At 37.6% G+C, this 21,492-nt stretch overlaps 1 protein-coding gene across 21 annotated transcripts in view; it reads right to left on the reverse strand.

The window, feature by feature from the left end:
* The window catches only part of grip1 (glutamate receptor interacting protein 1), a 215,738-nt gene that overhangs the window by 69,220 nt on the left and 125,026 nt on the right, over positions 1 to 21,492 (reverse strand). For 20 of the 21 annotated variants that reach the window (XM_079622029.1, XM_079622033.1, XM_079622031.1 and 17 more), the window contains exon 2: positions 2,628 to 2,708. In XM_079622029.1, the coding sequence (XP_079478155.1) occupies positions 2,628 to 2,708 (81 nt within the window). Of the gene's footprint in view, positions 1 to 2,627; positions 2,709 to 8,647; positions 8,788 to 21,492 lie in introns of those variants that run through there. The other variant, XM_079622027.1, reaches the window with a different exon arrangement.

The following is a 21,492-nucleotide window of genomic DNA, read 5'->3' on the forward strand; positions in this document are numbered from 1 at the left end:
ATTTTTAAATCAATTCTAAACAGGAATCAGTGAATTCACGAATAGTCTCAGGTTTGAGGGTGCAGCACAAAATTCATCATCAGTCGCAACATGAATTCATCTCCCACCACTCCGGCATATAATGTATTTTTAGAAACCAACACTTTCTAAAGCATTTCTACACTTAACATTGCATTTATGGTCTTTGGAGAGTCTAAGCAAGAAAAACATTTGCCACTCCGCTCTATTGAACCACATATAGCTTTACTTTGCAAACAGTCTTTTATGTTTTAATTGACTTAATTTGATTGAATTGGAATTTTATATACAAACAACTCATTAGCATTCATTCTTTCTCAGTAGAACAAGACGTACACTTAGTGATGTAATGCTTGAATGATTAAAATAAATGGCTCATATTCAGCACGTCTGGCATACTAAATCATTTAAGGACAATGTGAATGGCCATTAAAAAGAATGTACCAAAGAATATCATCAATTTCTCTTACAAATTTGATAGCGAGTAATTGTGGTTACATAAGGCTCAGGACTTGAGCAAGTCAGGAACGACCAATGAAGCAAATAGAGCGGAAAAAAAATTATGCAACTTCACCTTTGTGTATTTCCCCGTACAATATCCCTCCAGCCTTATATGTGAAGTACTTTGTGACAGTAGCTTCTAATCCCACTCTTGGCAGAAACTGATTTTCTAAGGGAGCATTATGAGACGTGCCACCATCTCTGATACTTTCACCAGCAAAACCATCACACCGATCTCGGCAGGAGCGTCACAGCCTAATCTGTCTTCAGATGGATGGTTTAATACGGCAGTCCAAAGAGCCCTGTGCCTTCGGCGAGAAGCTACATCAGAACGTGGGCACGAGGCCCCAAAGCCGTCATGCTAAACGCTAACCGCTTCTGAAGATGGGTTTGATGTGCTTAGAGCTCTGAACTGAGAGATTATACAGGGAATTTATTTCAACACCCTCAGAGACTTTTTTTTTTTTTTATACCTCTAGCATTGAAATGAGCACGGCTTCAAAACGAATCTCAACTAACACAAAAGGGGCGCTGGGTTTCTGTAACGAGTCATAAGTGAACAAGTGAGTACTGCAAGCAATTTGTTCTCTCTTGTCAAGGAACCGTAAAACTGGTCGTAGATCAGTTGATGTATCGGCATATTATGTACACTGCCAGTCGAACATTCTCATTCTTGTTGTGAAAATGTCAAATCAATAGTAGATTATCTGATTCTTCAGATCACACACCTCTGAATAGATTCAGCCTTAGTATCCAATCAAAGACATCCATTTACATGTTTTAACTAAAATATTATGTTTGTAAAAAAGCTGTTAAAAAATGTCTAGACAACTCATTTAAAGTATTTAAGCAGAGGGTATGAAGGCTTCAATAATCATGACTAAAGTCAATTCAGTCAAATGCGTTCATACTTTTGACTGGTATTAATTGCTAAATGTACAGATCTTGTTTAAAAATAATAACAAAAAAAAATACTGTAATTCTGAAAGGTATTTAGTAACAACCAGTGTTGTTATTGCTAATTAAAACAAACTATAACTTTTTTTCATTCATTGAAATATAAAATACAAATATTAGATAAAAAAAAATCTAACTTAAAGGACAAGTTCGGTATTTTACACTTAAAGCCCTGTTTACAGATCGTATCTGATGAAATAGAACGGTTAAGATTAAACTTTAGACACATGCTCCTGTCCCGAGAATTTTAGGTTTGTTTAGCTTTCCCCCCCCCCCACCCCCACAATGGTTGTCTATGTGCACTGGAAGATTCCTTCCTAAAACACATTAAACTTTCGTTTACAAAGACGTGAAACTCACCGAGTGGTCAGGGGTGTTCACTGATATGATCCCAAAAAAAATCGCTGAAAAAGATGCTTTCCAACAGGTTTTATCGTAGTGTTTGTCCAACTCCATTGATTGTATTGAATGTGCTGTGTGAGGTACGATATTCCTCCGCCGCTTCTTCTTCTGCTTCTTCTGTGTATTCAATGAAATGCCAGCGGTTTGCTTGCAATTGGCAAAGGTGCATTATCGCCACCAACTGGTGTCTATTATTCAAGCTCTCAACGGAAGAATCTGGGTGTGACGCGTTCGGCAAAATAGGTCCACAAAAGCTAAATAAACCTAAAATTCTCGGGACAGGAGCATGTGTCCAAATTTTAATCTTAACCGTTCTATTTCATCAGATACGGTCTGTAAACAGGGCTTTAAATGTAAAATACCGAACTTGTCCTTTAAGCCAAAATGAAAACTAGAAATGTTGTTTTGGCAACTAACTGAAATTAAAATAAGTTTAAGCTGAAGTATTAAAATTACTAAATCAAAAATAAAGCAAAAGAAAAATGACTAAAACACAAAATTGCTAAAACATAAATTAAAAAGAAAAAAAGAAAATTATGACATCTAGGTAGATGAACACTTTTAAAGCAAATAAAATGTTAAAATTTCATAAGCAGCAAACATTTGCAAGGGCAGGTGCAGAAAACGTTATTATTTTCTCTATCGATAATCGCACACAGCAATTTTGGTTACGCGTCACTTTTTTGAGCATCAGACTATCCCACACCTTCAAATAAAAAAAGTGACAAGTTAGACATTGTGCTTTGTACCTGGAATACTCTGTCTCCTAATGGCCAGAGCGCCATCTGGTGGCCTGGAGGGATTGGAGTGTTTAGTGTAGGGCCCCTCATCTGAAAAAAACACACAAAAAACAAGACATTTGAAAACCACACACAACGGTTTTATTAGCAAAGCCACATTCTTTTTTTCACATGCGAACAACATGTACACAAATTCAAAGACACCAAAGAGAAGTGGCTTTCTTCACCATAAAAGAAAGCGGTCACGTAAGCACAGCTACTGTATTACAATGGCCATCACGCTCTCAAAGACACATAGCCTTCAAAAACAATCTTTTGAGTCTGAGGCTGTCAGCTCTTCACGCACACACTCAAACTCCAAAAGACACACAGACACTATCCACAACACGTTGCACTCCCTGCCAAACACGCATGTTGAGCAGAGAACAGAGACCTCCCATCTGTGATGTATGGCGAGTGCATCAGTGTGAGCAGCTCCAGCTGTGGCCATCCGATTGTGTGCTCTGATTTAGAGCCGTGGAATACTGAGCAAAAGCCGTGGGAGTTCCGTCGTAATGGAGCCCTTAAAGAACAGCAGGACGGCACACTGAGCACTGTTTACTTTCACTGCAGTGGCGAAGCACAGCAAGACTGGGCAGCAGATCACGCATATGTGGAGATGAGCGCAGATGCCCAAGAGACCGTGTTGTGTGTGGATGGATATTTATACAGTGGGGAAAGGATAATAATTATGAACATACTGTATCCCATCATTTGTGAACATAAGCGGGCTGCAGTGTGTTGAAATTCCTAGTAGTCCTTGAGGCTTGTTATCACTCTTGCTGGGGTTAGAGATCTGAACAAACTAACTAAGCTAACCCTAAGTATTAATGCATTACATTTAGCATGGAGTTAAGTAGTATGTAGCGCTTAAATCAGAAGTTAACATATTACACAGCTGATAGTCATTACAGTTATTAACTCTTACCCTGCCATTGACTAGTTTTAAGGCAATCCATGTTTCTTGCGGTATGGGGGCGCTGTTCTAAAATAGTAACGCATCCCTGGAACCAAAAATAAGCAAAGAAGAAGATCTGATCATCTTGTTGAGCGGATAGAAGTTGCTTATACACAAGTAAGCTAATGCGAGTGAACCCACGAGAAGGTACAGGACTGTCCAAGGGGGTGTCGATGGACTCGATTTACTCAATCTATGTTTTGATAATCGTTCTGAATCCGATCCGGACTAAGTCTTTGTTAAAAGCGTGATTTTCTCAGCTTTTGTTCAAAATGTTGTTTTTATTATTATTAAACTTATTCAAGTATTCCTAAAAAAGAAAAGAATGATTGCTAGAATAATTTATTTTTGTTTAAAATCAGAGGCTGTGTTCTTTCTTTTGATACGTTCACGGTTTACATATTCATACAGAATATTCTGGTGGCTATGAATATGACCAAAAATGATTGCTCTGACTGGCAACATTTTTGTTTGAGAAAATGCTGGTGGGGAAAAAAAAAGTTTCTATCTAGTACTATTAATGCACCATTGTATCTTTTAACGTGTCTTGACTGCAATATGAATATGGTAATTATATGCAGATGAAGTCTTGAATAATAATTTAAGGCACACACGTGCACACACACACATTGTTTAAGTTGTTAATTATTAAATTATTTTGACTGGAGGCACAAAAAACTTGATCGGGACATCCTAATATTATATATACACATATACACACAATTGAAGTGTATTTTAATGGTATACAAAGCTACCTTTGAATGAAGCAACAGACTATATAAATGAGACATTCATATTAGAATCCATGAGCTATTTTGACAGTCTCACTAGAGATTAGAGCGAGCGTCTGATAGGCAATTTATTCTTGATCATCCGTCATGGTCAGTTTGACTTTACTGTGGTCAATGGGATGGACACAAGTCAGTGAACACAAGAGAGCTCCAAATGAAAGCAACATCCCACTCATGCCTCTTTCTGAACCAAAGGCAGAAAAAGCTCTGAATCAGCCTGTATTAAAAATACCCCCTCATTAATAAGTCATTTCATGGAAATGAGGGGAGGTCAAAATGAAGAGGAACCTTCTGAAGACCACAGGGGATGAGAAATAAGTCTTCTCCAGTCAGTTAGCAGCAACTCCTGGGGCATTTCTGTGTCCAATCAAATGCACCAAATTGTTAAATTAATGAATAGGCTCTTCACTAAAGCTACATTACTGTGTGAAATTAAAGCATGAAAGAGTGCTTTTACTCATGGAGATAAAGCTGAAATTAGAAATGCACATTCCTGCTAAACAAACATGCAAAGATGTCCAAAAGTCAGAGAGCACAATGGAAAAATCAGGGATTCAAAACCAGAAAAAAAGTAAAAGGAACATTATGGTGACATATATATATATACACACACACACACACTGTATATATATAAGAATCTTCAATAATATTAAACAAAATAAAATAAAAACAATACATTAAATAACACTAAAATAAATAGTTTGTTGATGATCAATCAATGCTGTGATGCTTACATGAATTTAGACTCTAAACATTATGTACAGTATAAAATGTGTTTAGCATTGATGACAGGAAAAGTATTTCAGACAGCAGACAAAAGTTCACAATAACACATCCAATATCATCTGCTATGACTGATAGTACCAAAACATTTCCTATTTCTACCAATAACCATGGTCTTATATATCCCTTATCATTTTTTCCCTTTTTTTCAGGGAACGTATGCAGCAGCAGTTTGTTTTTATTTCAATAAACAAGTCGATTTGACACTGGCATTTAATTTGCCAATAGATCTGAAATGAATTTAAGATTTAATCAAGCTTATACCCTCCATCCTCCAATACAATCTGCTGGGTAGTTCTTACATAAAAAAGGGTCTATTGACTGGCACTGCTCGCCGACTATGACGACAACCGACTGCTTGCATCTCCCCAGAGACCAGAGCAGACAGACTCATTTAAAATGCATAGAACTGTAAGCCCACAGTGTCCATAGCTGGTGTGTAGACGTGTCACTGTCAGCCTCTTCACAACTGTCAGATGTTACTGATGCAGATGTTAGTGATGACCAGACCAAAAGAGGGGTCAGTAAATGGATTATTGGCACATCCAGGAATCAGATTTCTCTGAATTTACCACAGGTTCAGAGCTGAAAGCATCTTGGGATGAAGTTTACCTTTATCTTAAATCTGATCATCTGCTTCAAACACGCTTATAGCGCTATTTCGGAAAATCAACACGGGCGAAAGCGTGGGAGCAGATTTATTTGTTTTCATGCAGTGAAAAGCAAGAATAATCCATCAGCGAGATGCAAAATTCTCCGACATTTGAAAGTTTCAAAGCATTTTATGAACGTCTACTACGCAGACGTATAAAACAGCATGTGGGTGTTTTTCATACAGTAGCCCAAGGCTTCGCTCCTTCGTCAGTTCATCAGTCGGTTAGAAGAGACGCTGCTGCTTTTATTCATTGTAAAATTATGGCAACATGGATTGGTTTAGCTTCATGAATTTCAGAGTGTATTCACACTAGCACTTTTGCCGTGGAACAAGTGTGTGTCAAGTTGGGATGGTTTTTGATTGGTGTGAAAACAGTTTAGTTTTCAACAAAATATGATTGGAATCCCTTTACTGAACTGTAAAAGAAAATACAGTTAAGTGCAACATTTTAGGTTACATATGGTGCATATAGGTTACATAAAAATTATAATGATATCATTCAATTCAAAAAAGTAATAAATACTATAAATAGTATATATAATACTAAAATAACACTGTTGCAGAGGCAGAGTTTAAGCAGACTAAATGATTGGAGAATCTAGCTCACATTACCAGGAAAAAGCCATTTCATGGTAAGATCAGAGTTATGACATTTTGATCAATTAAAAAGAAAAAAGAAACGCATGAATGAATAATTCTCAATAAGATCATGAACATGCATTTTAGAAAATAGGGTGAATTTCCAATGCAAACTTTTAATAATTGCCTTTTATATCATTACTATTAAAATGTAAAAAAATGGAATAAAATATTTGGTGGAATAAAACTCTGGTTCGTACCCAAAAAATCCAACTAAATTTCAGTGTCTTGTCAGTGTCTGGCACAAATTATTTAGACTGAGACACAAATCAATTTCAGTGTCAGCGAAATGTGTGGTGTTCAAAAGCCGTTGGATCTCAACGATCTGGGTTACAGAAATGGAGAGAGAGAGAGAGAGAGAGAGAGAGAGAGAGAGAGAGAGAGAGAGAGAGAGAGAGAGAGAGAGAGAGAGAGAGAGAGAGAGAGAGAGAGAGAGAGAGAGAGAGAGAGAGAGAGAGAGAGAGAGAGAGAGAGAGAGAGAGAGAGAGAGAGAGAGAGAGAGAGAGAGAGAGAGAGAGAGAGAGAGAGAGAGGCTCATCTTGGCATCTGAGTTGAAGGTGTTAATACAAAGTGTCTCTCACCTGTCTGTTATACAATCACACAAAACACAGCTCTCCAAATTAAAGCCTCAGTGCTTGTGATGTGCAGATCACTCACTCACACACACACACACACACACACAGGGAAATAAGGTGGCACAGGAATCATAAGACAAGATGCATGTGCAGCGAGGAACTGAATGTAGACCACCAGGAATGCAAGCCTTTGTAACCCTTCCTCTTTGACAAAACACATAGCAGACGCAGATGACATATTTGTACAGTTATACACATATCCAGCAAGTCACAGTTGTAAAAATATGATGCAAATTAAGTTAATTAAATTAGCACATTCCTGCTAAACAAACATACATAAGGGTCCAAAAAGCTAGAGGCCACAATGAAAAGCAGTAATGCTAATAAAAAGCAGGGGAAACAAATAAATAAAAGCAAAATGAAGGAACATAATGACACAAAAATGAATATTCCAGCTTATTCAGAATTTGTAATAAAAAAAATAAATTATAAAAAACCCACCAAAACAGTTTATTTTATATTAAAAACATGCTGTGATAATTTGAGGGATCTCAAAATTATGCACGTTATGAAATTAGTAGCTTTGGTAACACTTTATAATACGGTTTAATTTGTTCACATTAGTTAACATTAACTAACAGTAAACAATACTTCTAAAGCATTTATGAAATCTTAGTTTTCATTTCTACCTTTACTAATACATTAGTAAGATCAAAAGTTGTACAGTATAGGTCAACATTAGTTAATGCGCTGTGAACTAACACAAACTTTTTTTATTACCTAACATTAACAAAGGGTAAGAAAAGCTGTAAGAATATATTGTTCATTGTTAGTTATTGCATGAACTAATGTGATATTATTGTAAAGTGTTTCTGTACCTTTCTACAAACTCAAGGTCGAAGGCTATAAAGCATAAAGCCTAATGAAAAAAACAATGTACAAAAGAGCAGTGACGAAACTATTGTGCTATTACTTTTCTAAGATTAGACTTTTCAAATCAGACTACAGGCAAACATATATCAGCAAAAATGGGCAAAAGCAAAAAAAAAAGCAAATGAACCACTCAGAACTCCATTTCAACCACAATTGACACATTTTCACAGGAAAGCGCCAATCACATTTTAAGAACAACATAAAAATCTAGCTTTTTTTGACAGACCAGGGCCAGATTTGAGAAGTCTTTTGAGGAACCAATCAAACATCATTAAAGCTCAGCTAGCCAACCAATCAGCTTATTCAGCCATGTGTCTTGGATCCTTCATATTGTATTATGCAGATGACATCCAGGCCTGACTGGATAACTGAATGACTGAATATGCATTCGTCTATGATTCAAAGACCTTCAGAAAAAAATTATGAAGGCAGATTTTTTTTTTCTTGGGTTAAAAAAAAGTAGCTTGCAAGAGAACACGATTTCCACATTTAACATGCCATTTTCACACCATAATGTCATCCCTATTCTGATAGATTTGGCAATTTAGAGAAAACAAAGCCGCACAGCAGGATATTAATTAACCGTATTAGCCAAAGCCTATTTTCAGCATCCAATCGCTCATTGTCCCAGTGTCACCATTCCCGGTGGTACTCACCGACGTCACCGCGGAAACCTCTGCTGACACCACAAAGAAATGCCATAGGGTAAATGTGCTCTACAACACACAGGGCTCGTCTGAAATCCACCTCTCCCACAGGAATCCAAGTCTAGCAGTGCCAGAGATCTTCAACCTCCACAGCTGTCCAGCATCTGTTTTCTGCATAGTTCAGCCCTGTGTCCCAGCACGTGGAAACAACCCCGCTTATACGCACACACACACACGAGCTTGAGGAAGCGAGATGTTGTTCGGATGAGTGCACCGGTAGTTTCTGAGGCAGTGGGTGTATTAAAAGTGCTGATGATGGCCCAACATTTCACTTTTTTTTTTACTTCTCTATTCTAAACAAAACCCCAGGGCATTTATGCACTCTAGATTAAAGACGCCGCAAACCAAAAGTCGTACCATTAGAAAAAGTTCTTAAGAGATCAACAAGTCAGCTTGCTTCTTTCCACCGCCGATGGTCCAGGTTGGTTGATGACGCATGCGGCGAGTGCATCCCTCAATACAGGTGGCGAGATGAATAAATGAATAAAACCCTGGGTCTCAAGGCGCCAAGCATTAGCACAGACCGAGGTGAGTTGAGAAATTTCGGTCTTACAGCGCTAGGAAAATGGAAATGAGAGGGTACGTTTGAGCATGGCAGAGAGAGAGAGAGAGATAGAGAGAGCGAGAATGGGACAAGATGAGAGACGCAAGCAAAGCGGCCGTCACGCTGTCAGGTCACAGCATGCTCGCTCATGCATACCCGTACATTCATTTGGAGAGTTGGAGGACATGAAAGCATGGTACAGGAACACTTCCTAAAAGCTTCCTAAAAGATCTGGAACTTCTGCAAATTGCAGGCTTGACAGGCTTTCTTTTCCCCCAAAAAAACCCTGCTAGCAGACTAAATAATTTGCAACACAAATGGCAACAAGCGTACGGACGCGAGGCACGCTGGCCTTAGAAATAACACGACATTGCTATTGTTCGAGATGAAAAGTGACAGGAACAAATAATAATAAAAAGACATTTTCAACTGTCCTCAATAAGAACTACAGTACTTTTGTACAAAACGACTTCAGACTCTGGTTAAAACCAGACTGAAGAGTGCGCACTACCTCAGGGGAGAGCGAAGAAATGGCTCTATTATTTTTAGCTGTGATCTCAGTCTGTGTAAAGTGGGATGACACAAAGTCCACCCATCCTGTTTCAAAGAGTGGAACTACATCATACATAAAGAGAGCAACAATCCCAGCATCCTCCTGGGCACCGTGGAGGAGTGTCGGCCTGTATTCACCTCTAAGTGGAGAGGCGGGACGACCTGGGATTAAAAGTCCTGAAATTTTAACACGGGTGGCCTGAGCAGTCAGTTCATTTCACGCTCAACCACTGGTGCTTCAGATGAGGAACTATAGTCGGGATGAGGGAGACATCGGGGATAAGAAAGATAAGGAATGAGTGAGAAAAAACGTTTAGATTTTCTGAGAGGGTCTAAATCAGACTCATAACCAGTTCGCTAGCCACCAGATGCATTTTGCTGTGGCAAAAATGGCAATAATTTTCTCAAACTAGCCTATAATAAAAAAATAAAAAAAATCTTAAGTTTTTATTGAGTCTTCTTGGACTTCTTTTATAGCAATACCATCAGCTTATTAAGAGTAAGAGATCCAGTTCAGTAACACAAAATATACTTATAAAAGATACTATCTCTGAAAACTCTGCATTAATATCTTTTGCAGTGTTGCTCTGAGAAAATATTTGGATAGATTTGTGGAATTTTAAATATTTAAAAAAAAATACAGATCTATTTTGTGGTTTTATGTAGTAATATCACAAAGCTAAGGGTTAATTTACACGACAACGATGTACTAAAAAACTGAAAAAAAAAATTCCTTAGCGTTTTTGAAAAGTTTTGCATACACACGACAACATTGTCAAAATGATCCCAGTTCACACAGATCCGCAAAAGTGAATAAAACCACTGTATTATGCATGTCAGGCGCCAAATGTCATTTTGGGAAGAAACACTAGGCGCCTATAGACTGACCACGTAATGCGCATGATGTCACCGTTTTTACAAATTCACCTATAGTTAACAAGGTATTGATAATGGTTCAAAAACTTGTTTTCAAAAGTTTGTTTTCAGGCCCCCAAAATGCCATTGTCATGTCATGTATTGTCCAAAACGCATGAAAACTTTTCTGTTTTTAGTTGAAAACGGTGTCGTGTAAACGCCCCCCTAAAACAAACATTAAGACAGTTTCTTAATGTATTCCTGTGACACAAATGACCCTTCAGTTCAGAGAATCATTCTATTTGTGCTGATTATTATTATTTTTATCAAAGTTAAAAACAGTTTCGCTGCTTAATATTTTTGTGGAAACAATGATACGTTTGTTCAGGATTTGATGATGAAAAGAAAGCATTTCTACATTTGCAATAGAAATATTTTGTAACATTATAAATGTCTTTACGGTCACATTTATTTTATGAATAAAAATATCTATCAAAAATAAATCTCTTTCTGCCCAGTATATTTTTTGTTTTGAGCTATTGAAATGACCTTGGGATCCTCAGACCCCAAGCAGAACACGAGTGTCGACTTCTCTGCAGCATTTGATCATATGGCTGCACCGCTATATAAATTTCTAAGAAGTGCGCAGGCATCAGAGCTATAACTCATCCTCTGGTCAGCACCTGCTGTTGTTACTCCACAGAGGGAACATCTAGGCGAGAAGCTGACGTAATCCTTCACTTCTCTGGACTCTGCAGCTGGCGGTTCAACGCACAAACACTTTGACCCAGCCTCCATCACTGAGCTCATTACTGACCACACTGGACCCGAAGCAGCAGCTGACCTCAGAGTAGGTCCATGTGGTCAGTCAGTTCAATTGGTGGTCAGCCAAATGAAGAATATCAGAAGATAAATGAGGAAAAAGGAGTGCTCTATAGCACGTGATTACTCTTTGCAGTTCTTCAGTCTTGGTGTACTTGTGATGTTTCCCAGCAAAAAAAACTGTTAAAAAGCACAATGATGTAGAAGTAAGCAAAGCAAAACAAAACAAGTTTGTCTAGTTTTTTTTACATTTAAATTATTTATAGTACTGTATTTTATTTTATTTTTTGCATTTCTATAAAATATACACAATATATATATTTTTTGCATTTAAAATCCATCCGGCTCACAAATTTCCCTAAGTTTGAATTGCCATGATCTGAGTGTCATTGAAAAAAAAAAATGGCATCACATTTTAAAGAGCGAAATGTGCACGAGTTGCATTTTCTGCTATTTGGTAAACTGAAAGCAGGGATGAACGCGGGACCCCAGGGAGAAATAAAAACAAATGACTGTTCGTGCTAGACAGCTTTTCATTCGCTGAGATTCCCCACAGTGGCGCCGGCCATCTCGAGCAGACAACCCTTCGGCAGAATCCCTCCTGTGGATAAGTGGCTAACTCTTCAGAGTGATTCTACCTTTCATTTCAACCCGCTCGACTCTGAAGCTTATCTGCAGAGCGGGTGAGAGGTGCTCTCCCACTGAAGGACACTGCGCTGGGTAATTGGCTGGGATCAAGTGTTTGAGAGGCCAATCAATTTAAAAGCTAAAATTCAAACTCCAAGTCATGTTATTCATGAAAAGTCAAATGAATGATTCTAATGAAAGTGTCTCTTTGACCACCTTAAAGGGAAGGTGCAGTACGGTGATTTAAAAGATGAAAACTGCTGCCAGCCATGGTAATAGAGTTTTTTTTTTTTTTTTTTTAAGAAAAAGTGATAGCATACAGGTGTTTAAAAATGTTAGAGTTTCTCAGTGGGCAAAAGTGTAGCTAAAACGGTTTCCAAAGGGTAAAACATACTTCAGAGATAATGAAAATTGTCTAATTTTCATCATTTAATATTTAAAGGAACAGTTTACACACAAAAAAAGCTAAAATAATGACTTTGAGATGGATAATTTAATGAATCAAGACTCTCAACCCCCTGGCGCTTTCAAAATAAGAGTCCTGCTACTGACAAAAAAACCAGAGAATGTCTAATTATGGGGAGAACTGCCACTCTCGGTAAACTTCCGGCTTCTGAACTGGTTGCAGTTCCACTCTGGTTCCATATGAGGGCGCTCACAGGACGAGTGCAGAATGAATGGAGGTCTATGGAGCTATACCCCTCAAAATTCACTTTTCTCAGGATATCATTTTTTGTCTAGTAATGTGAATGTTGTATTCGAAAAGAGATGCAAAGAAATGACACATTGCTGGGTGTTAGATTTTTTAGAGTCACTTATTTGCTTTAAAAAGTCTTTTAAAATGTCAATGACGTCATACACATCGTACGACCAGAGATACTGCTTTACGGCAATACTTCAGTCACTTTGGTGCTTTCTCGCTCTGCACTTTCTTTTCTCTCGAGACATCGACAACACAGCTGACACGGGTAAATACGTGCTAGAAGAGTTTCTGCTAGAAGACATTCTGGTCCCGCTTCGGATGCCACGATGCCATCAAGCGCTATCTCTGGTAGTCCGTCACTGACCAATCAGCGTTCATAAGCAGAATGCTAGCGTATTATGGGCAACAATAACTCAACCTGTAAGAAAATCGAAAGGTAAGTACTCGTTCATTCAACTTTCGACCTATAACCCATGTTGAACTTGCAAAACCTACAATCAAATCTGAGATTTCTCAACGGCAATCGGGTGAAAGAAACAAATTTAGCCGTCTAGCTCCATAGACTCCCATTCATTTTGCACTCGGGCGATCGCCCCCAGTGGAACTCTGGTGGAACTACAACCAAAAATTCGGTAAAATAGGACTTAATAGGCTCTCCGTAGACAGGCTCTGGAAAAACTTATCGGCCAATACAGATCATTTAAAAATGCCAAATATCGGCCACTAATCACATTCAATACGGACTGCAAGCTCACATAAAATATGATTTCCTGTGCACATGGATCTTTGATTTTCTGAGTTTTCATTTTTTGGGTGAACTATTGCTTTAAATTTGCACTCTGCAAATATTTGGAAGTTCCTGAACACATCACTTATTAACTCAAGGGTCTTTGATGTTCTCAGTAAACCAAAATGTGTGCGATAGAGAGCAGCGGGCGACACAAGTGCATTATCTTAGAGCAGCACGCTATAACATCGCCTCACAACTTCAGCGCTCCCCCGAATGTAGAAGAAAAAAGAAATCAAAGCAAAGATGGTGGTGGAGGGGGAGACATGCTCACTGGGCAATGGGAACTAACCGTTTGTTCTCTCTCACTCCACCAACTCTGGAGGAATCCTAACCGGCAGAGAAGATTGAGAACGACAGAGAACATACACCTACTTCTCTGCCTCATCTTCCCCTCTCGCCTTCGCTTCCTAACTGAAAATGAACACAAGCCCGATTGCCGCCCGCTGCTACTAAATATTGCGTCTCTCTCCACAGGATCAACCCTCCATCGGACTGTTTTTCTTAAGTCAAGCCCACGCAGTCTGTACAACACAAGGATTTGTGGGGGAAAGAGTTCGCTGGAGGGTTTGACGGTGACCACCTTCCAGGGTCTGGATCCCTGAGGTATCTGTTAACAGGTTTCGCAGTAACTCCACACAAAACTGATCTGGCATGTTCTGTTTGGTTATAACTTTGGTTCACTTATAAGAAGCATTTGGGACCCGACTTGTGCCAACCATCTTCCTATATTTGTAATGAGAAGCGCTTATAAAACTGCCTGTCGTCAACAAAAGAGAAGCTTTCAGGGCTCCCTGCATGCAGCTTGATGGTTTAACATTTAAAATATATATATATATATATATATATTATATTAAGACAGCCATAAATATTAGTATTGTAAATTTACAGTTGTACAGTAAAATAAAATTATTATTATTCTTAAATACTCTGCTTTTTATTTGACAGTGTTTGAAAATATTTAAATAAAAAATGTAATTAGCAATTAAAATGTCTTATTCCGTGTAATATATTTAATAATAAATAATGTTATTTAATAATTATAATAATAAAGTGTAAACTGGTCATTGTCAACAAAAGAGAAGTTTGCTGGGCTCCCTGCAGTTTCCCGCCTAAATAAAAGCATTTGAAAATTAAGAAAGTTATACATAATAGTATTGTAAATGTACAGTTGTACAGTAAAACAAAATTGTTCACATGATATATTATATTTCATTATTATTATTATAAATATTATATTTTCTAATAACTATTCAATTATTTAATAATAATAACAACAACAACAACAAAAAACAACAACAACAATGTCCTATTGCCCTATAAAGTTTAGTCAGATAAAAAAATTATTTGTATTAATATTATTATACATATACAAATACTCTACTAAATATTAAATTGTATTATTAATAACCATAACAACAACAAAAATAATCTCCTATCGCCCTATATAAAGTCCTATTGATGTATAATTTAAAGTTTTTGGACAAATTCTGCAGCCCAACAAGCAAGCAGAGCACACAAAAAAATTATATCACAATTTTTATCAGACAAATAATATTTGTTTCCCCACATCATGCAGCCCTGTATGTTTAGCTTAAAGTGGGAGTGCATTCATGCATTTGTACTAAAGAAGTGCACTTCGATGCGATATTTGATGCCAATGTTTATTGCAATGCTAGCCAAAAGAAAATGTTTATTTACGTCGACTGTTTGGGTTTGCCCGTCAGCCTGGCTGCGTTAGGTTACCATGACACCCTGCGCCAGTTCCAGTTTTACTATATGGACATATGGAATGAGATGATTACGCCCCGCAGGCAGCTTAACCAATCAGACGACATGTGTTTCATTTCACAACCTGTCGAGAAACAATGCTGACATCACAAAATTAAGCAAGCTAGACCCAAGCACTGTCGCTCTGGGTCAGTACACGAATTTGGGGAAATTAGCTACACACAAACAGCACCGCTCGAGGACACGCGGTGCGCTGACACAGGCAAAAGCAAAGCAAGCCTAGCATGTAATGAGGCTAATGAAGGCTTCTGTTCTGAATCACGACGGCTTGTTTCTGTGCACGTACGCGTGTTTATAGGACCTGCATTGGGTTGGCGCTAAACTACTCACTAAATTGGGTCTGATTTCTCTCCAGGATGAACCAAGTCCAGGTTGACGGACATCATAATACCAGAGCAGACGGTTTCCATCAGCCGTCCAAACTTGCAGCGGGCTTCGAGACCAGCTGGAGGCCGTCTATTCCTGCCAAAATCGGACACAGGGCTGGAAATGACTTAATTGGGCCCGTGAGAAGAGACAGCTGACGAAGGACTGCCATTTATGGGTATATTTCTATATTATTATCCTGTCTGAGAAGCACACCAGGGGTTTTTCTTGAATCGAGGTGATATTTAAACCCTGCCAGAGCTGAGGTTGAGTGGTGCTTATCTGTCTCCCATCTGAGGTAGCACAAAAAAAAAAAAACATAGACTTAACCTTTAGAAAACTCTGTGACATTCATACCCTTGGGGAAAAATTACAGAGAGGCTACAAAGCATGGCGACAGAGTGTAGTCCATTCAAAATAACAGACTTCCTCTGGGCACAAAGGTTATTCTACTGAAAAAAAAGACAGGGCTGATTGAAAACGCAATGGACTCTCGTCGCCTAGATCGCCTCACATATCAGCTGAACGACCCGAAGCCCTGACACTTCATCGGCCCATGCAAGGAAGGTAACGTCACAACGCTGATATTGCAGACAAGAATTATTTACTTTAACCTTCCACAGTCTGCTCTGCTAAGGCACCAGCGCACCACCAAGTACGAAAACTTCAGCACATAACTATTATACTACGGACATGAGAGGTGTGATGTGATCTCACTCGGTTGAAGTAAAACTAGTGAAAAATGCATTCGATTTCAGCCTTGCTTGCTCTGAATTGCTGTTGGCTATGAGATTGGCTAACGGTTTTGATCTCAAATGAAATGTACTGCTAGTGAAAGCAAGATATCATTCAACATTTCAACTAAGAATCACTTTTCTTGCAGCTAAAATTAATATTCTGGAGGTGAAAGTGTTTGTATCCACCTTATTTTGCAACATGGAAGTAAGCTATTTTAATTTAATGTCGAATTCATTAACCACACGGGGTAAATAAGTAGAATAATAAAGTGCAGTAAAACTATTTGCACTGCAAATGACTATGATAATAAATAAAAATATGATAAGAAATGGCAGTTTGCAATATTAAGCAGCATAACGGCTTAGCAGCAGACTGCAAATAAAATGGCTCCAAATGTGACTAAATACATAAATAGTTACTGAGATCATTTAAAATCTTAATTCATACAACAAAACTGTTTTATAATTAATAAAATAATGAATACATAAATTCATTAAATTATTAAGAAAATGCATTATTATAGTAGAACTAATTAAATGTATTATTTTTACAGAAAAATATTAGTCATTGTTTAACATATGTGACCCTTGATCACAAAACCAGTCACAAGTCGCAAGGGTATATTTGTGGCAATAGCCAACAATACATTGTATGGGTCAAAATTATCAATTTTTCTTTTATGCCAGAAATCATTAGGATATTAAGTAAAGATCATGTTCCATGAAGATATTTAGTAAATTTCCTACAGTAAATCTATAAAACATTCTTTTTTGTAAGTGAATGCAGCATAATTGCGATCATAAATGGACAACAAGGCGATTTTCTCGATGTTTAGATTGTTTTGCACCCTAAGAGTTCAGATTTTCAAATAGTTGCATCTCGGCCAAATATTGTCCTATCCTAACAAACCATACACCAATGGAAAGCTGTTTTTATTCAGCTTTCATATGACATATACTGTACATCTTAATTTCATAAAAATGACCCATATGACTGGTTTTGTGGTCCACGGTCACATATAAGGTCCAATTGTAAGGTTGAATCGACTATAAGTGAAACTTTGTTTGGATAATATGTTGGAATCACAATCAGCAATAAATATGACTATTTTCCATACGAAATCAGGCAAACTTTCGGTAAGTTGCGAGCAATAGTGTGAATGAGGCTTAACATAAATGACCCAGAACACCCCTTCAACACACTAAATATTACTCCGATCCCATAGCAACCCAATGTTAATAGTCCAGAGTTTTGCACATGTAAGAATCTCTCATATTTTCATCAGAAAAGGTAAAAATCGAGTTAATTAGTATACTTGTTTCCCATGACAGATATTTTACTGGTCGCAAAGGATGAAGGCTGACACATCAGGACCCTGAACATCACACTTAATGAGCTCGGTTCTCCTATCCTCCATTCCACATGCCATGATTTAAATATAGGACACTCATTGGGAGCTGTCAAATCATAATGCCTCTAGGTTTTACGGTTTCAAAACATGCGCCCATAACGCAAGAGAGCCAAAAAAACACCACCTCCTCCTCCTCTTCCTGGCACTAAATCCAGCTGTCAAGAAAACGTAAAAGGATTGATGGAGGCTGTTCAAAGTGAAAGCGGCGGAGATCAGGACAGACGTGTGCCAGCAGAATGAATAAGAGCCAGATGCGGTGATCGGTGAACACAGCATCTCTCATCATCTCTCCCCCCAAAAAACCTGACAGATTTCCTTTGAAAGAGCCTGGCGAAAGAGCTTGAAGCTCAGTGGACTCTTCTGAAGCCGTGATAGTTCCTCCGGTGTGTGAATGGAACAAGAAAAAGGTGTGATGCTTATACGGCTGCTGTTTCTGCGGTTGAATCCTAAGGATGTCTGTGTAAAAGTACATATTACTAAACTAGCAGTGTTCAGTTGCTGAACGACTAGTCCAAAGGGGGTGTTTACATAAGACACGTTCTTGAGTTCAAAAACAGCTAGACAAAACTGAGAAAAAAGGAAATGTATAGATATATTTCATTTTTAAAACTAAAATACAGTAAAAGCAGCAGTATGGTGAAATATTATTAAAACAACCTATTCTAATATATTTGAAAATGTATGTGATGCAAAGCTGAATTTTCAGCATCATTACTCCTGTCTTCAGTGTCACATGATCCTTCAGAAATCATTCTAATACGTTGATTTATGAATATGAAGAAACATTTCTTATGGTCATTAATGCTGAATACAGTTGTGGTGCTTTAAGGCCCATTAAAGGGATAGTTCACCTCGAAATCATCTACTCGCCCTCAAGTGGTTCCAAACCTGTATGAGTTTCTTTCATGCTGAACACAAAAGAAGATATTTTGAAGAATATGAGTAACCAAAAAGTTGATGGGCCCCATTGACTTCCATAATATGGAAAACTAAATATATATTATGGAAGTCAATGGCTACCGTCAACTATTTGGTTACCGACATTCTTCAAATTATCTTCTTTTGTGTTCAGCAGAAGAAAGATATTCATACAGGTTCGGAACAACTTGAGAGCGAGTAAATGATGACAGAAATAAAATTTTTGGGCGAACTATACATTTAACACCAATTATGAGAACTATAACAATTAAGATATAGTTAAATCACTCTAAATAAAATATTAAATCACTCTATTAAAATCACTCTAAATTAAAATAGCTATGCCGTTATCGTTATGGTTGTAGTGTGGACTCACATTTCAGAATGATTTTTTCCAGCTGATAAATGAAAATTGATTTAAAAAAAATCTACAGCCAATCAGAATCCATCCTCCTTTGAAGAGGAAACTGCAGCACGTGCTTATTATAAACAACATTATCATCTGTTGGTGTGGATGCTAATATAGTTCTTTTTTAGTTATCGTTCTGTAAAATAGAAGTATTTCGCAGTCATGATCCATTTAATGTGTCCTTGTTGAAAATAATTATTTCTCTTTAAAAAACACCTACCCCAAACATTTTTAATTCGATGCATTTGTAATTCTATGCAACATTTAACACGGTTCAAAACAAGTGCAAGTTTATTCATTCATGCACCTTTTCATACAGTAAAAATGCAGATTATTAGATGGCGGATCATTTCCCTCGGTTGTCTTGTCTTTCTATCTGCTGTGAATCAAAGCTTAGCAGCTGGTTCCCATAATGCAGCTCTAAAAACTGAGCTCTAAATTGTTTTTCAGTAAGAAAGCAGGTGGCCTAAGCCACTGAGCTCAATGCAAAAGGGTTACAGTGTACCCAGTGACTGCTGAAGAATGGAAATGGAAAATGTGCTTTATCTGAGTCAGGGAGCGATTAGCATACCAATTATTACAGTAGGTACGGCGTGACACTGCTAATATCAGCTGCCACAACCAGACAAGCAAACCTGGACACGAACATAAGCTCAGGCAAACACCGAAAGAAACGTATGAGCACACAATCTCCCACACAAGGACAAATACAATCTTCAAAACAAACAGACATTTTTCCGTGGCTGATATAGCCAGATCTTTCTGCCCACCTCGTATCCCAGGAAAGCAGTGCCGTTGTGAGTGGCAGTGCGGTTGGCTCGGCTCATTACCATACATGCAACTAAAATATAATTGGTGCAGCTCGCAGAACACCTGCAGAGGTGAAGGTAGGCATGCTTTTTTTTTTTCGAGCTGGCGAAAACAAAACATGGAATAAATTAATTAAAATCAACAACCGACCACCGTTCAGGTTGCTGAAAATCATCTTCTAATTAACATTACATTCTAAGCACCAATTTCTTTGGAGTAAAATGAAGAGGAAACCAACACCTTGGGCCTCTTTTTCATTTTCTGACTGAATGCCTGCAAATGTGTAACAGAGATATAAAACCGACAGGCCATGGCACCATAAATGCCACTACCAAGACAAATGCTGCACACGGCTAAGGCCAGGAACACTAGGCGATCTCAAATGAGATGACAATTCATCAACAATAAGGGCTGCGGTGGACCCTGGTGAAAAAGAAAAAAAAAAGCATTTTTTTTATAGAAATAGAGATATTCTACATTATTCAACAATCTTAAATATAAAGGTTCCAACAGCGCTTTTTTTCTTTCTTTCTTTTTTTGCAGTGATGCCATAGAAGAAACATTTTTTTATTCCCCAAAGAATCTTTCAGTGAACAGCTCCAGTGAACAGACTTTTATAGTGTAAAGAACTTTTTTTTTTCAACTATACAGAACCTTTTTGTGCAATGGATGTAAAACGTCCTTCATTAAACAATCCAATGAAGAACTTTTGTATGTAAGAGTGAATAAGCTATTACAATCTGTCCATTTATGTGTTTATTTGATACATGTACAGTCACAGCCTGTCATTCTTGCGAAATAAAGCCTTCAGTGCGATGCAAGACCCCTCTGATTATCCTTTACTTCAATATCAATGCGTCTCACTGTTGCAAAGCATTCGCTAATATCACCAGACAAAGCAACATTGTGACATTTCTGATGTAGCGAAAATTACACATTGCTTTAACCTTTTGTGGCCAGAAACCATTAGCCTACCGAAACCCCAACATCAGTGTCCATTAGTTTACATCATCTGCCATAAATAAGTTATTCATCATAAACTCATTTCACCTAGAAAAGACGACACGCTGACTCACCATGAGTTAAATGACTCTACCTAAGAGTCTAACAACACACACACAGTCCAAATGATTGGCTACATTCACACCAAAAGCTAAATTGGCTATTTTTTTAGGCTCTTCACATGACATTTAAGATGTAGAAGTCTCATCAATATATATAAATATACCTATATATATATATATATATATATATATATATATATATATATATATTAGGGCTGTAAACGATTAATCGCGATTAATCGAATCCAAAATAAAAGTTTGTGTTTACATAATATGTGTGTATTGTGTATAATTATTTTGTATATATAAATACACACACATGCATGTATATATTTGAGAAATATTTGCATTTATATAATGCATATATATTTTTATATGATTTATATTATATATAAAT

This window comes from Phoxinus phoxinus (assembly GCF_949152265.1).
Source record: "Phoxinus phoxinus genome assembly, chromosome: 9".
NCBI classification, from domain to species: domain Eukaryota; kingdom Metazoa; phylum Chordata; class Actinopteri; order Cypriniformes; family Leuciscidae; genus Phoxinus; species Phoxinus phoxinus.